This window comes from Lynx rufus, unplaced genomic scaffold (genome assembly GCF_022079265.1).
Source record: "Lynx rufus isolate CCGP_SWC_20201006 ecotype Redwood Valley unplaced genomic scaffold, mLynRuf1.p SCAF_3, whole genome shotgun sequence".
Taxonomy (NCBI): Eukaryota; Metazoa; Chordata; class Mammalia; order Carnivora; family Felidae; genus Lynx; species Lynx rufus.
In genome coordinates this window covers 37,525,868-37,541,656 of record NW_025814845.1, presented here as the reverse complement: position 1 = coordinate 37,541,656, position 15,789 = coordinate 37,525,868, and the positions used below count along the sequence as shown (strand labels likewise).

General features: G+C 40.4%; 1 protein-coding gene across 2 annotated transcripts in view; it reads left to right on the top strand.

Annotated features, from left to right (window-relative positions):
* Nucleotides 1-1,120: 1,120 nt before the first annotated feature.
* TXK (TXK tyrosine kinase) overlaps nucleotides 1,121-15,789 on the top strand; it is a 47,680-nt gene continuing 33,011 nt past the window's right edge. For both annotated transcript variants that reach the window (XR_006964306.1, XM_047091200.1), the window contains exons 1-5: nucleotides 1,121-2,346; nucleotides 3,363-3,465; nucleotides 4,263-4,468; nucleotides 7,348-7,413; nucleotides 14,138-14,192. Coding sequence is in view for 1 of the 2 variants with exons in the window: in XM_047091200.1 (XP_046947156.1) it covers nucleotides 2,276-2,346; nucleotides 3,363-3,465; nucleotides 4,263-4,468; nucleotides 7,348-7,413; nucleotides 14,138-14,192 (501 nt within the window). In the remaining variant the exon portion in view is untranslated. The remainder of the gene's footprint in view (nucleotides 2,347-3,362; nucleotides 3,466-4,262; nucleotides 4,469-7,347; nucleotides 7,414-14,137; nucleotides 14,193-15,789) is intronic.

Below are 15,789 nucleotides of genomic sequence, written 5' to 3'. Positions count from 1 at the left end.
ATCTGGGGGAGAGGATTATGGCTGAAACTCTTGGAATGAGGACAGAATGGAAAGATAAAATCAGAGGTCCAGAAAATGATCCATGTCTAACATACTCTGCTGCCTTTTGTCAGTTTTGTTTGCATTTGTTCAGTGGTGCTCTGCATACTCTTAAGCGTCATGTCCCATGATTCAGAAGCAGCTGGCTTATGGGACAGAGGAATGGCCTACTAAAGGGCCAGTTACTCTGACATCTGGAAGATAACATCCTACAATGTTGGAGTGGTATCCTATAGGGTGCAATAAATGTCTTAAATCACAACAAATGTGTAGCCAGGATGCATGAGTCAGAGAAGTAAGAAGGGGGGTATGAGTGGCCCTTTTCACCATTTTACCTAATAACCCACTGGAATATTGTTCTCTTTATCTGTGATCTTGAGTTGGTGGGTTTGGAGATTTCAGTGCCCAAGAGAAGCATCTCTTTCTTAGGGAACCCTGAAAGTTGAGACTGCCCTCTGGCACTTTTGGATTCCTCGTGTCACGGAATTGATAGGCACAGAAAGGGGTCAATGTAGCTGAGATGAATATCCTGACTACCAGGAAGAAATTGGGTTGGTGCTTCACAGAGAAGACAAAGAGGACTTCAAAACTCAAGGAATTTACTAGTGTCATTTCCCAATATTCATAGTCATTGGACTATATTCCTGGTCATTGGAGAATTATAACAGCCCATAAAGACAAGACCAACTAAGGACCCAAGTCCCACAGGAATGAGCATTTGGGTTATTCCATCAGATAAAGTACCTATTTCAGCCAAAGTGTTGACTGAGGCAAAGGGAAACATGGAATGGATGGTGATAGGGGGTATCTACGATCAACTTAGGACAGCACAACTATGGATGTGGGAATTGTAGCAGCTGTGTTTTATGTTACTCTTCTTCTCTCCTTATTTTGTTCCCTACCTCACTTAAAGAGTCCTAATGGTTGAGGCACCTGGGTAGCTCAGTTGGTTAAGTGTCCAACTTTAGCTCAGGTCATGATCTCATGGTTTATGGGTTTGAGCCCCCTGTCGGGCTGTGTGCTGACAGCTCGGAGCTTGGAGCCTTCTTCAGATACTGTGTCTCCCTCTCTCTGCCCCTCCCCCACCCATGTTCTCTGTCTCTCTCTCAAAAATAAACATTAAAAAAAAATTAAAAAAAAAAAAGAATCCTAATGGTTAGCGTGCTAAGTTTCGGGTGGAAATATGACCGCGCTGACATCACCTGGTGATAACATGATGACTTATGGGACCCCATTGCATCCCCTGTTCTGGGGGCACAGAGCAGATGCTGGGGGGTAGACTATACTGGGTGTCTTCTGTTTGTACCCCTTGTCTATTTTCCCAGGATGATGGCTACTTTAATCTTCTCAACAACCCTATAGTAATAATAGATCTTCTCGATTACCCTCTTCCTATATACCTGGCATTGTTCCAGGTGCTTTCCATGAATTGATTCAATTCAATCAATTCAATTAATGGATTCAATTAATCCTCACAGGTTTTTCATGCTGAGTATCCTATTACTCCCATCTTGCAGATGAGGAAACTTAAGCAAAGAACGGTTCAGTAACTTCCCCAAACCCACAGTTAGAGATTAACCTCTGCCTTGTAAGCTTTCTCAAAGGGGTTAGGTATGATTATCTTGCTTTTGCAGACAGGAAAGCAAAGACTTAGAAGAGTAAACAAAGGGACTCATCCAGATATAATCAGCCCCACAGTGAGGGTTCAAACCCAGGTCTGTCTAACCTCAAAACTCATGTCTAACATATTCTGCTCTTTAATGCTTCATTTTAAGGTGTCAATATGAGAAGGAGATGACTGGGAAATTTAGGTTCCATGGACATAAGATATTAAATAATAAACTATTAAAAACTATTTTTAAAAGAAACGTGATGGATCTGATTGAAAAATCCCTGCTAATATTTTCTAGGAGAACACTGCTTTTTGAATCATTCTTTTTTACACTTATTAGCTGTCATTAGCCTGATCAAGTAGAATACAGTGGTCACTTATTCACAGACTGAGGAAATGCATAAACCAGAATGGGGAGAAGAGCCTGAGAAGGGAAACCACACTGGCCAGGGTGCCAGTAACTTCTTTTTTGCTTTAGTGACAGTTTCTCACCCTTCCACTAGTAAAGGAGGGCATAGTCAAGACTTAGCACATGCTTTATAAGAATTCATATCCCTCCTGCCCTTGGGAATTTCCTCCACCTGACTCATCTTTTCAATATCATGGACTAAGGGCTCTCTCACAATGATCTGCTTTTCAGATAATACCATCCAGTCGATTTTCTGTTGCTGTTGCTGCTGTTCCGTGCAGAAGCGGTAAGTCTACTTCTGGGAGCAACTTCTTGGAAATTAACTCATTCTGTTTCTTTATTGTCTATTAAGCCTCCTTGTCTCTTTGCATCTGCTGTTCCCTTTGCCTGGGAAACCCCTCTCCCATTGCCTCCCCATTGAGTGCCCACCGATTTAAAGGCACAACTCCAATTTTGGGTCTTCCATGATCCGTCCTGGATCCCTTTGACTTTAGTGGCTCCTTCCCTTGCGTTCCCACAGCATGCCTTGGTTCCACACTGAATATTTATTTCGTGTATGCTGTTTACATACCTGTGTTCCACTCTGTAATTTTTACACATTAAGGACAAGAATCTTGTCTTATTTATTTGACTATCTCCCCAAAATGATCAGGGTGTCTTACGCTTTGATGCCCAGCAAATGATTGTATAGAATAAACCTAAGGTAGCTTAATAATAGTAATAGCTAGCATTTAACGGGAGGTCCTCTATGTGAGACTGTGCTAAGAGGTTTGCATTTATTAGCTCAAGTAACTCTCCAAAACACCTATAGTTTTTACAATCTCCATTTTACAGATGAGGGAATTGAGGCTTAGAGAGATTCTGTTGCTTCCCCAAGGCCACACTATGAAATGGTAAAGCTGGGATCCAAACTCCTGTTCTTAATCATAGCACCGTGTCCATTTAGAACAATGCATACCATCAAATGAGGTAATGCGTGTAAAATGATAAACACTGTGCCTGATGCGGAGTAAGTTTTTCATTATCACGATTATCTTTTTATGTCCTTAATATGCACCAGACTGTGCTTTCTTCAGTTTTATTCTATAGCAACTCTTTTTGCTTTTAGCGTCCTCTAGCTCAATAAGGAAAATGCGGTTCTGAGAGGTAGTCACTCGCCCATGGAAATGGAGCTGGGAAGTCTTCTAAGTAAGAAAAAAGTTGCAAAAAGACCTGGAGTTTCCTATTAATTTTGAGAAAAATCTAGTGAATATCACCTGAATGCAAACAATCATTTGTAACTTGGTTGTTTTTCAATCTCAGACAAGTAAGAACACAAATAAGCCTAAGCAAAGATGAAGAGTTTTCAGAAAGATACACTCCGCGTCGCAGGCTGTGGTTCAGCGAATTGCCAAGTAAGAAGCGAGTGAGTATCATCTTGCTGAGGGAGAAAGAAGAGAGGAAGCTTGCGTTTTGGGGTCCATGGTCCTCAAGACACTGTTTGCTGCCATGCCCAGAATCTAGTATAGTGCTCAGCACGTAACAAGTGCTTCATGAGTGAACGTCTTAGAAGAAAGCCAAAGGAAAAAAGACCAGTTAAAATAGCCTACGCAGCTATGTTTCGGCAGAGCTTGAAACTGGATGGTGAATGGGGAAAAACGTGTTCTGGCTATTGCCGTTTGTGAACCCAGGATTAATTTTTCGTTCGGTGTTGGGGGAAATGGCGTTCTTAAGCAGTGTGATAAATCCAAACACAAGGTTATAGCATGTGAAAGGGAAGGGCTGTTTTTCTTTTTTTCAAGAGAGAAAAACCCATAAACAAAGTGGAACTATTGGGGTGGAATTCAAATTTTAAGAACTGTGGCTTAAAAAATGTCCAGGGGTGCCTGGCTGGTTCGGTCCACAGGGCACACGACTCTTGATTTCAGGGTCGTGAATTCGAGCCCCATGTTGAGCATAGAGCTAATTTTTTAAAAAAGAAAAATATCCAATGCAATTCTGGCAAGAGAACTTATGATCTTGAAAATTTACAAAAGGGTGAGTGTGTTGCCGGATTTAAAGGTTGTCTTATAATCATTTCCTATGTTTACCCCACCCTGGTTTTTGCTTTGATGCAACCGGATGGGAGAATTGGGGCAGCACACAAAAGTATTATAGCCCTATTCTTTTTTAGTACACATGACTAAAACAAGAGTACAACAAATCACTCCTTGGTTTTTGCAGGCCAACAGAGGCCACATGCAACCATCAAAACGCAAGCCACTGCCTCCCCTCCCACCCTCTGAGGTTACTGAAGAGAAGATCCAAGTAAAAGCCCTGTATGATTTTGTGCCCAGAGAGCCGTGTGATTTAGCCTTAAAGAGAGCAGAGGAGTACGTGATATTGGAGAAGTATAATCCTCACTGGTGGAAGGCAAGAGACCGTTTGGGGTAAGACTGATGTCATGGTCCTTACCAAATTCTTCTTTTATCCTCTGAAGACTCCTGAAACATAAAAACTGTTTTGTGGCTCATTTTCTTTAGGTTTATTTCCTTCTGCATGAAGTAGAACATGTCCCCACACCTCTTATCTGTATGAGAGAGCATTACAGCACTGGGATTTCAGGCAGAGTCACAGCGCTTCATACGCCTGGCTTCACATCCCAACGCTGTCACTTACTATTGTGTGTCCTTTGGCAATCACTTACCCTCTCTGAGTTTCCCTCTCTGAATTTTCCTTCCTTCCTTCCTTCCTTCCTTCCTTCCTTCCTTCCTTTTTTTTTTAAATTAAGGTATCACTGACATATAACATTATATTGGTCTCAGGTGTACAGCATAATAATTCAACATTTATTTGTGGAATGATCACAATATGTGTAGTTAACATCTGTCACCATGCATGGGTGCCTGGGTGGCGCAGTCGGTTAAGCGTCCGACTTCAGCCAGGTCACGATCTCGCGGTCCGTGAGTTTGAGCCCTGTGTCAGGCTCTGGGCTGATGGCTCAGAGCCTGGAGCCTGTTTCCGATTCTGTGTCTCCCTCTCTCTCTGCCCCTCCCCCGTTCATGCTCTGTCTCTCTCTGTCCCAAAAATAAATAAATGTTGAAAAAAAAAATTAAAAAAAAAAACAAAAACATCTGTCACCATGCATAGTTACAAATATTTTTTTCTGGTGATGAGAACTTTTAAGATTACTCTCTTAGCGACTTTCAAATATGCAATATAGTATTATTGACTATAGTCACTATGTGGTTTAATACATCCCTATGGCTTATTTATCTTATAACTGAAACTTTGTATCTTTTGACTCCCTTCACCTACTTCACCCACCTGCCTCTGGCAACCACCAATCTGTTCTCTGTATCTATGAGGTTTTTTTTTTAACTTTTTTTTTTTTAGATTCCACATATAAGTGAGACTATACAGTATTTGCCTTTTTCCATCTGATTTATTCTACTTAGCATAATGCTCTTGAGGTCCATCATGTTGTTGCAAATAGCAAGATTTTCTCCTATTTTATGACTGAATAATATTTTCTTTTATCCATTCATCCGTCATTGGACACTTAGGTTGTTTCCATATCTTGACTATGATACATAATGCTGCAATGAACATGGGGGGTTCATAGATTGTTCATGCCTGACTGGAGCCTGAGGTACACAATTCTGAGGGGTATCTGGGCTGCCTGGGAGAGAGTGCTGGCTTTGAATTCTATTCTTTGTCATGATTTGGAGACCATAAGTATATAAGTATTAGAAATATCTATATTATATACCTCTGCTCTAATTGTATTTTCCTGATGATTTGGCTCTTACCAGTTTTTAGTTTAGACTCAACATGTGATGGAGACTTTTCAGTGGGAAAAAAGGTGTGAGTAGGTTCAGGACAGTGTAATTAGCCCTCCAGCAGGTGGACATTGGCATGACTCACTCATATGTGGATCTTGAGAAACTTAACAGAAGACCATAGGGGAGGGGAGGGGGGAAAAAGTTACAGAGAGGGAGGGAGGCAAACCATAAGAGACTCTTAAGGACTGAAAACAAACTAAGGGTAGATGGGGGTGGAGGAGAGGGGAAAGTGGGTGATGGGCAGGGAGGAGGGCACTTGCTGGGATGAGCACTGGGTGTTGTATGGAAACCAATGTGACAATGAATTATATTAAAAAAATAAATAAAAATAAAAATGAACTAATTAATTTTTAATTTCAAACTTAATAAGTGAATATTGTTTTTTATAATATGCATCCATGATAAATAATGGTAAATTCCTGCTTTGCCACACCTCCAAACCCAAGCACCATTATTAACTCAGTGAGTGCCCTTCCAGATGATTTCAGTGCACTTTCATGCACATATTGAAACATATGTTATTGTTTGCAGACTTAGTTTACCTAATTCCTTACCCTGCTTTATTCGTTGTTCTATGCATTGCTTGTGTTTCCCAATAATGTCACGGAGATCTTTTTGTAATTTTACAATTTCAAATTTTTTTGGTGAAGGTATAGAAAAAGAGAAACCCGTGCCCTCCTGATGGGTGTGTAAATTGGTATATTTTCTTTCAACAGCAGTTTGCTGTATCTACTGGGAGATGCATGTACTTGGTGACTCAGCAGTTTCCCTGCTTGGTATCTGTCTTAGACAAATACTTTTATGGGTGCACAAGAAGTCATGTGTATGTGTTTCTGTGCAGCATTGTTGTGATACAGACATGGCTAAACTGGAATATCCATTCTATCTATTCTGCAGCAATTAAAAAGAATTAAGTTGATATCTTTGTAATTGCTGTGTTTTATTTATTTATTTTTAAATAAATTTTTTTTAACATTTATTTATTTCTGAGACAGAGAGAGACAGAGAATGAACAGGGAAGGGGCAAAGAGAGAGGGAGACACAGAATCTGATACAGGCTCCAGGCTCTGAGCTGTCAGCACAGAGCCCGACGCGGGGCTCGAACTCACAGACCGTGAGATCATGACCTGAGCTGAAGTCGGACGCTTAACCAACCAAGCCACCCAGGCACCCCTGTAATTGGTGTGTTTTAAATCGGGTCATATGACATCCCAGTGGTCGCATAAGTGCCGCTTTTCCTCTTTGAAGAATTTTTGTGTCATAAAACACCTGACTACTTACATTGTAAGTCAGAATCCTAGTATTTATCATACAGAGATTTTGGTTGAATGTGGAAATGAAAACCCCTTTTTTTTCTGTTAGCAATTTAATCAGTAAAACAAGTTTGATTTCCCCCTATGTCTTTGAGGTTTTAAAAGGATTGTCGTCACATAATGCCACACACGTGCCAAGCATTTTGATGGTTGCCTTGTCTTTTGTTGTAGGAATGAAGGCTTAATCCCAAGCAACTATGTGACTGAAAACAAACCAACCAATTTAGAAATATATGAGTAAGTCTCCTCCAAAATGTGCGCTATGGTTAATCTACGAAAATCAGGTACATTTGGGCAGTTTACGAGTATCGATGCTGATTTTGGTCTACAAAAGTTAAAGAACACATCTGGCTGCTTTTAGCTTGAGAGATCTTTGATGCCTTTTTTTTTTTTTTTAGGTTTTTTTCATGTTTATTCATTTTTTGAGAGAGACAGAGTGTGAGTGGGGGGAGGGGCAGAGAGACTGAGACACAGAATCCAAAGCAGGCTCCAAGCTCTGAGCTGTCAGCACAGAGCCGGATGCAACTGCGAGATCATGACCTGAGCTGAAGTCGGTCACTTAACGGATTGAGCCACCCAGTTGCCCGATGTTCGATCCTTTTAATGGTTGATTCAGAAACTTATTTTGCCTAAATTTCTTTTTCAGTTTTGTTTTGTATGACCACTTTTTTTGGTTTGTTTTAACAGTGACAGCATGGAAAGCAAGCACTCATCTCATTCTTATTATATGTCCTAAATGGAAAAATAATGATCTCAAAAATGACATTCATTGTTTAATGAGTGGTAAATTGAACCTAACTTAGAGACACATAACTACATTTTGGCTCATGTTGGGAAACATTTTAGAAATAGCTGAAGACGAGAAGTAGGCTAATGCTGTAGTTTGGGGGGAAGCTTTTGGCGTGTTCGCTAGGGTTCTGCTTAGAAATCTATTTTTGTTGCAATGATAGATTTGGAAGATGGAGATCTTAGGAATCACTTTTCTAGCCCCTCATTCTGCAGATCAGAAACTGAGGTTGCAAAAGTAATTTACAGGTAGAGAGTGGTGGGCTTAGGAGTAGTGTTGGTCTTTTATAAATTCAGGTTTGCATTTTACCCTTGACTGCCCTCCCCACAACCAAGATACTCGCTTTATAATTAGCACATGCTTCCAGCAGGTGGCGGTAGGGGATGTGAGTTGAGACATTGAGGCTGGTGCTTCTCCAAGAATGGGGCAGCAAATATAAATTGAACGACAGCCCTGGCCCCAGCTCCTAGGGTGTCTGCCTTGCTACTAATTTAAACCCACCTGGAGGCCAGACCCAGCATCTCTCTCTCCCCTAAAGCAAATCCAACTCTAAAAACATTGGTGAATAACGTAGACTTCATTAGAGGGAGAAAGGGATGACTACAGGACACATGACTCATCCATGTGACTTGACCAGGCCTCTCTATTAGCTACTTCTATTCTCTCTCGCAAGTCAGCCTCCTTACTGCCATCACAGATCTCTCTTCTCCGTCCTTCACTCAGCTTGTCACGCCCCCTCTCTTGACCTGAGTCATGTAGCTCTGCGCAGAAATTCTAGTCTCCACTCAGTAGGACAGAGCCCTCAGGTGGCTGAACACCTGTCCTAGGAAAACAGTTCCACAGCTGTCTACTGTCAGTCCAGCCTACCCCTCAGGGGGCAGCATCCCAACACATTAGGTCTCTTGAAAGGCCAGGTCAGGGGAAGTTCTGTTTGTAAATCTGTCAAGAAAAATTAGAAAAAATAAGATTTTCTTTCCATATTGTAAACTCAGTTCAGGCCTTCCAGGAGATTAAAGGAGTTATGTGTGGAGGTACTTAACACAGTAACGGATAGTTGGTGAATGAACACTCAGTAACCAACAATGTGACTTTCCTTCCTTTTATGATTAACAATGTGCTTGCTGCTTCCTTAGTTTACACAAGGCTTGGAGTCTGCAGCTTGTTTATACTATAGATATTGGGTAATTTGAATTAAACCACTCTGAACTTAGAATAGTCATCTCATTTTCTTGGCTTTGATTCATGTGTCTTTAAAAGTCTTGTTCTCTACTCCAATTGTGAGAAAATTAATTTTATTTGTTTTTTTTTAATTTTTTTTAATGTTTATTTATTTTTGAGACAGAGAGAGACAGAGCATGAACAGGGGAGGGGCAGAGAGAGAGGGAGACACAGAATCTGAAACAGGCTCCAGGCTCTGAGCTGTCAGCACAGAGCCCGATGCGGGGCTCAAACTCATGGACCGCGAGATCATGACCTGAGCCAAAGTTGGACGCTTAACCAACTGAGCCACCCAGGCGCCCCTATTTGTTTCTTTTTAAAGGAGTTTATTAAAATGTAGATATAATAATTATCAATATAAGTCATTAAAATATATCAACTACTTACTAAGGGCCAAGCACTGTTCTAATAAGTATGTAGAAATTACTGCTTTAGTTTGAAATAATGTAGTGTGGGTTTAGAAATTGGAGAAATCTATGGGGCACCTGGGTGGCTCAGTCTGTTGAGTGTCCAACTTCAGCTCAGGTCATGATCTCACGGTTCGTGGGTTTGAGCCTGGTGTCGGGCTGGGCTCTGTGCAGACAGCTCAGAGCCTGGAGCCTGCTTCGGAGTCTGTGTCTCCCTCTCTCTCTGCCCCTCCCCTGCTTGCTCGCAAAAATGAATAAATGTTAAAAGAAATTAAATTGGGGAAATTCCGGCTCAAATACTGACATCACAACTGACTAGTGCTTGGCCTCTGGGCAAAGTTACTGAACATCTATAAACCTCTACATGATATGAAAACTGGGGACCATAATGCCTATCTCATACAGGAATAGTAAATATTTGAAACATTCTAGAACTGTGAAGCCGACAGGAAGTGAATTTTCAGGTTGCCGGCTATCACAGATGTACTACATTTCGTAGTTACTTTAGGCCCTGAATCACTTCACCGTATTCAATCTTTCCTGATTGTACACTTCTGATGTACCAGATGTTAGCTGTTCTAGGCCCAGGGAAGACGGAGAAGCAGTCCATGTGTTCACAGAACTTACAGCTTTATGGGGGAAATAGACATTACCCAATCTCAGATTCACAAATAAGTATAAAATTTTAAATTGTGGTCTTAGTAAGGAACAGTATGGACACTGGGAGAAATCAGTGGTAAAGGGGATATAATTTAGATGAGAGTGTGGGATTGGGAAAACCTTATAAGGAAGTGACTTGAGGTCCAAAGGTAGTAGGAGGTACTTAGGGGTGGAGGGGAGAAGGAATGCTCATGTTAGTGTGGGTTTTTGACATCTCAGGAATCTTTATACTTTAAAATATTTATGGCTGCTTTGGTTTTAACTTAATATCCAAATTATCAACATTACAATGTGAAAACCTGGTTTTCAGTAAGCCCTCAAATTTAACTTGCAGGTTTTGATATACTGTTTACAGATCTAAAACAATAAGAACAATCACTTTAATTCAAACTCAACACACAGTGTCCTTAAACAATCAGCCCTTTTATAAGTTCAGTTAATGAAATTTCCCGAAACATTTTACTTGCATTAATAGACTAAATAAATTCAATTTTCTGATTAAATATTTTACATGCCAGACAGGGCAAATTTGCAATTTTTAATAGCCCTTTGTAAGTCCATATACGACCCTGGAAATCTAATAAATTAAACTTAAATGTGGTAAGCCAAGTTCTCTTAACCATACAAACATCATTTAAAAAGTCAAATTCCCATAAATTTCAAATTGTAAGTTTAAAATTAATTATGCTTTTAAAACTAGAGGCAAAAACCTAATAATGTCAGATTCTCTTAAAATTATAGATACTTTAAATTTTTTTAATGTTTATTTATTTACTTTGAGAGAGAGGCAGAGTCGTGTGTGTGTGTATGTGCGAGTGGGGAAGGTGCAGACAGACAGAGGGAGAGAGAGAATTCCAAGCAGGCTTTGGGCTATCCGTGTGGAGCCTGACAAAGTGGGGCTCGAACTCATGAACTGTGAGATCATGACCTGGGCTGAAATCAAGTGTTGGATGCTTAACCAACTGAGCTACCCCAGGTGCCCCTTAAAATTATAGGTACTTTAAATATCAAACATATTGCTTATCCTGAATTTTAACAGAAGTATGAGTCTGATTTATCTCATCATCTCTAACCTGAATGCTTACTCTCCTCAGGGTTAAAAAATCGCTAAAGAGAAGCAGGTTTCCCTTCTTAGGTCTAATAGGGTTTCTAGGTTGAAAACTCAAGACTACAACACTGTTACTTGTTGATTCAGAGATTGGAATGGGGTACATGAGGCTTACATGTATACAAGATGTTTGTAATCAGCAACAGTTGGACATGCTGGATGGCTTTTATTTTTTTATTTTTGGATGGGTTTTGTTTGTTGGTAGAAGCCCCACCCCAAGCTCTCTGTCCACATCATTCAGTATGAGTTTTACAATCAGTGTCGTCTTGGTATATGAGTTGCAAACTTACCTATTAAAAACACTCCACAAAACTCTTGTTTCACTGTCTGATTTAACCAGATGAAATTCTGAAATACCATGCCCCTGCTTCTCCTATGTCACATCCATCTAATCTCTTTTCTGACAGGTAAAATTCTGCATTATTTTAAAGGATCTTAAATTCATCGTATACTTCTATCTGGCTCTTCTATTACTACTTCGAAGTCATTCTTTTTTTTTAAATTAAAATTTAATGTTTATTTTATTATTGAGAGAGAGAGAGAGAGCGTGAGTAGGGGAGGGACAAAGAGAGAGAGGGAGACACAGAATCTGAGGCAGGCTCCAGGCTCTGAGCTGTCAGCGCAGAGCCTGATGCAGGGCTTTAACTCCTGAACCACAAGATCATGACCTGAGCTGAAGTCAGATGCTTAACCAACTGAGCCACCCATGTGCCCCTCTTTGAAGTCATTCTTTTTTTTTCTTTTTTTAATTTTTATTGGGTTTATTTATTTTTGATAGACAGAAACAGAGCACAAGTGGGGGAGGGGTAGAGATAGAAGGAACATAGAATCTGAAGCAGGCTCCAGGCTCCTAGCTGTCAGCACAGAGCCCAACGCAGGGCTGGAACTCACAAACCACAAGATCATGACCTGAGCTGAAGTTGTACGCTCAATCGACTGAGCCACCCAGGCGCCCTGAAGTCATTCTAATGACATCCACACATGGATGGATTTTTAATTTATATTTAAGCAAAATTAATATATTTGCTTATATTTCTCACTATAATAAATAAGTATGAAACAACAAAATTAACACCAATGTGATAGCAGGTGAGAAACATGTAGAAAAAAATAATTTCTATAAAATTTTCCCTTTTGGAGTGTCATTACACAGTCTTGGCTTTTCATAGCCTCAATGTATTTTAGTGAGCGATAATCATTATTTTCCGTTTAGCACCCAAATTTCATGAATTAGCAAATGGGAGCACCTTTAAACTAGTCCCCTGTGTCTTTAACTCTGTCTCATTTATTTTGAGAGAATTTCTTCTTTCTACAAAAAGAGGGCTGAGACTCATCCTGAAATTCCCTCCCCTAATATGAATATTCATTGAAAAGTACTGAATGATATTCACAGTTTAACATCACAATTACCTTTTGTTCCCACTGGTGATAAGTAGCCCAATTACTTTGTCTAGAATCACCTGTAATCATCCTCTATTCTCTATGCTTCATCTTTTTTAAAGTTCATTTTCAACTTAAGGCTGTTAGTATTTTTAATGCCTGACCATTCTAATTTAGTGGCAGCTTTTTATTACTGCAGGTTAGGGGAAGTCCCACGATATGGTAGGTTCCATCCTCAAAGTCAGATATAGGAGTTTCATGTGGCCACCATTTGGCCTACCCACTGTGACTCAATGTATACTCTTACTTAATTATGTTCCTGTGAGTGGTTCTTATATATTTAGTGGTAGTGTTTCATACAGAGGAAACAGCAAGACAGGAGGCAGAAAGGGGCTTGGTGAGGAAGGCAAGAATCCCAGTGTGGCCGAATCTTTGTATGAGAGGGGAACAAGAGGGTGTGTGAAATAGGGCAACATACTAGTTGTTCTGTTTACGTTATTAAACCACTAACTTCACTACGAGTTAACATACAGTTAACATAACAACTGGGTCAGAGTTAGTTTTAATTTGGGAAAGGGAACACAGCACATATAAAAGCGTGCAAATAGGTCTTGCGGTCCGTGAGTTCGAGCCCCGCGTCGGGCTCTGTGCTGACTGCTCAGAGCCTGGAGCCTGTTTCCGATTCTGTGTCTCCCTCTCTCTCTGCCCCTCCCCCGTTCATGCTCTGTCTCTCTCTGTCCCAAAAATAAATAAACATTGAAAAAAAAAATTTTTTAAAGCGTGCAAATAGGAAGTTCCTGGGAACAAAGAAAGAAATGGGTATTTTTTAGTTTGTCTATCAAAGCTCAGTAAATGTTTATTGAAGATGATGCCTTCTTAATCACATACCTTTCATGGAAATTTTCAGGAGATTAAATCACTCGAAACCATATACGCCTCAGAAAGTCGAATTAAGATGTGATAGAAGAGGGGCGCCTGGGTGGCTCAGTCAGTTGAGCGGCCGACTTCGGCTCAGGTCACGATCTCACGGTCCGTGAGTTCGAGCCCCGCATCGGGCTCTGTGCTGACAGCTCGGAGCCTGGAACCTGCTTCGGATTCTGTGTCTCCCTCTCTCTCTGCCCCTCCCCTGTTCATGCTCTGTCTCTCTCTGTCTCAAAAATAAATAAACTTTAAAAAAAAAAAAAAAGATGTGATAGAAGAAATTAGATTTTGGCTTACAATTAGTAGAACTATATTACCTTAAATCAATGACACATAACAGTACACTGTTGTTTATTGGAATTAACTCTCTAAAATCAGTTCTGGAGTAAAGTTCTTAGTAATGAAGGAAATGAAGGGATTTTTTTTTCGGTAAAAAAAATGGAATATAAAAATTTTAAAGTATTTTTATCGCTTTTACAGGTGGTACCATAGAAACATCACCAGAAATCAGGCAGAACGTATTTTGAGACAAGAGGTAACTCAATTTATTAACAAATAACTTGTGAATATTTTCAGAATTTCTGAGAGATGGGCATTATGAAGACGTGACCCAACTAGAAAGTTTTTTCTTCCTGTTCTTTATAGCTCTAAAATATTATTACAACTTTATGTCTACTGCACATTTTCTGATAAGTTGGAAAGCAGATGTATTTGTATCAGATCATGTTTTTCATGGACTTTCACTGTCATTTGAGAAATGTTTTTTTCCTGAAATGATTTCAATTCCACCGTACCGAAACTGCTCATTCACTTCAAAGTGCATTCTGCGAGAAGAGTCTATATTTGAATTGCCTATATGCCTCTGCATATCAGGCAGTAAAATATACACTGTCTTTATGAGCTTAGCTAAGGCTTCTTAAAAACACAAATATAGAAAAATACACAGTGCTGCACTTTCTTTGTTCTTTGGGAACAAAAGGAAGAGTGGGGGAACCAAAATATCAAACTCAGATCAAAACTGCACTTTTAGGTCAAAACAAAACAGAACTGCATGCAGTTTCCAACGGACGGTAAGTGTGAACTGTGGGTAAAAGTAGTCAAACCTAGAAACTAGGGAAGATGTGTGTGTCATTTTATACTGCTGTCGGATGTTGAGGAAATCTAGAAATGTGAGTGAGAAAGAATCAGTTCTGTAACTAAAAAGTCAATGCCAGGAATGGCTCAGGACACAGAGAAGGTCCAATTACTAGCAGAGGGATAGACAGAGTTTGAGGGACACAGACCCAGTCTCAGCTGGTGATGGGGACAGAGGTTGGAGGTCAGGCCCGGCTTCTCTAGCTAGGAGGAAGTGGGGTGTGGCAGCAAATGTAGTATTCATCCGGCATGGTGACAACAGGTGGACTTCTGTAAAGAGATGTTAGTAGGTCTAGAATAGACACGTAGGCAGAACTGGAGCAGGCAAGGTCTCAAACAGGCCCATAGCAAGCAAGTTAGTCACAGGCGATATGGCCACAAGATCACATGGGCTGTGCAGGGTCAGCCTGAGAGGTTCTGCAGCTGAGAGGAAGTCACAACAGAGCCAGGGGCTCACCGCCCTACGAAGACTAGAAGAGCAAATTGCACAAACCCCCATGTACCTAAAACCCAGATATCACAAATAGCAACATTTGGCAGGAACATTCTTTAACAAAATAAAACACAGCAGATACAATTGAAACCTATCCCTTCTCTCATCTGTTTCATGCCGCCCAGTCTCCAGAGGCAATCACAATAGAAGGGTGTGATCCCCTTGTGTCCATGTGCTTATATTTTTATCATATATATGTGCATATATATGTGCACATTATATTTTATCATATATATCTGCATTTTATGTGTTTTAACATTTCACATAAGGAGATCATATGTATGTTGATTAAAAAATTTTTTTAACGTTTATTTATTTGTTTTTTTGAGAGACAGAGACAGAGCATGAGCGGGGGAGGGGCAGAGAGAGAGGAGACAGAATCTGAAGCAGGCTCCAGGCTCTGAGCTGTCAGCACAGTGCCTGATGTGGGGCTTGAACTCACAAACTGAGGTCATGACCTGAGCTGAAGTCAGATGCTTAACCCACTGAGCCACCCAGGAGCCCC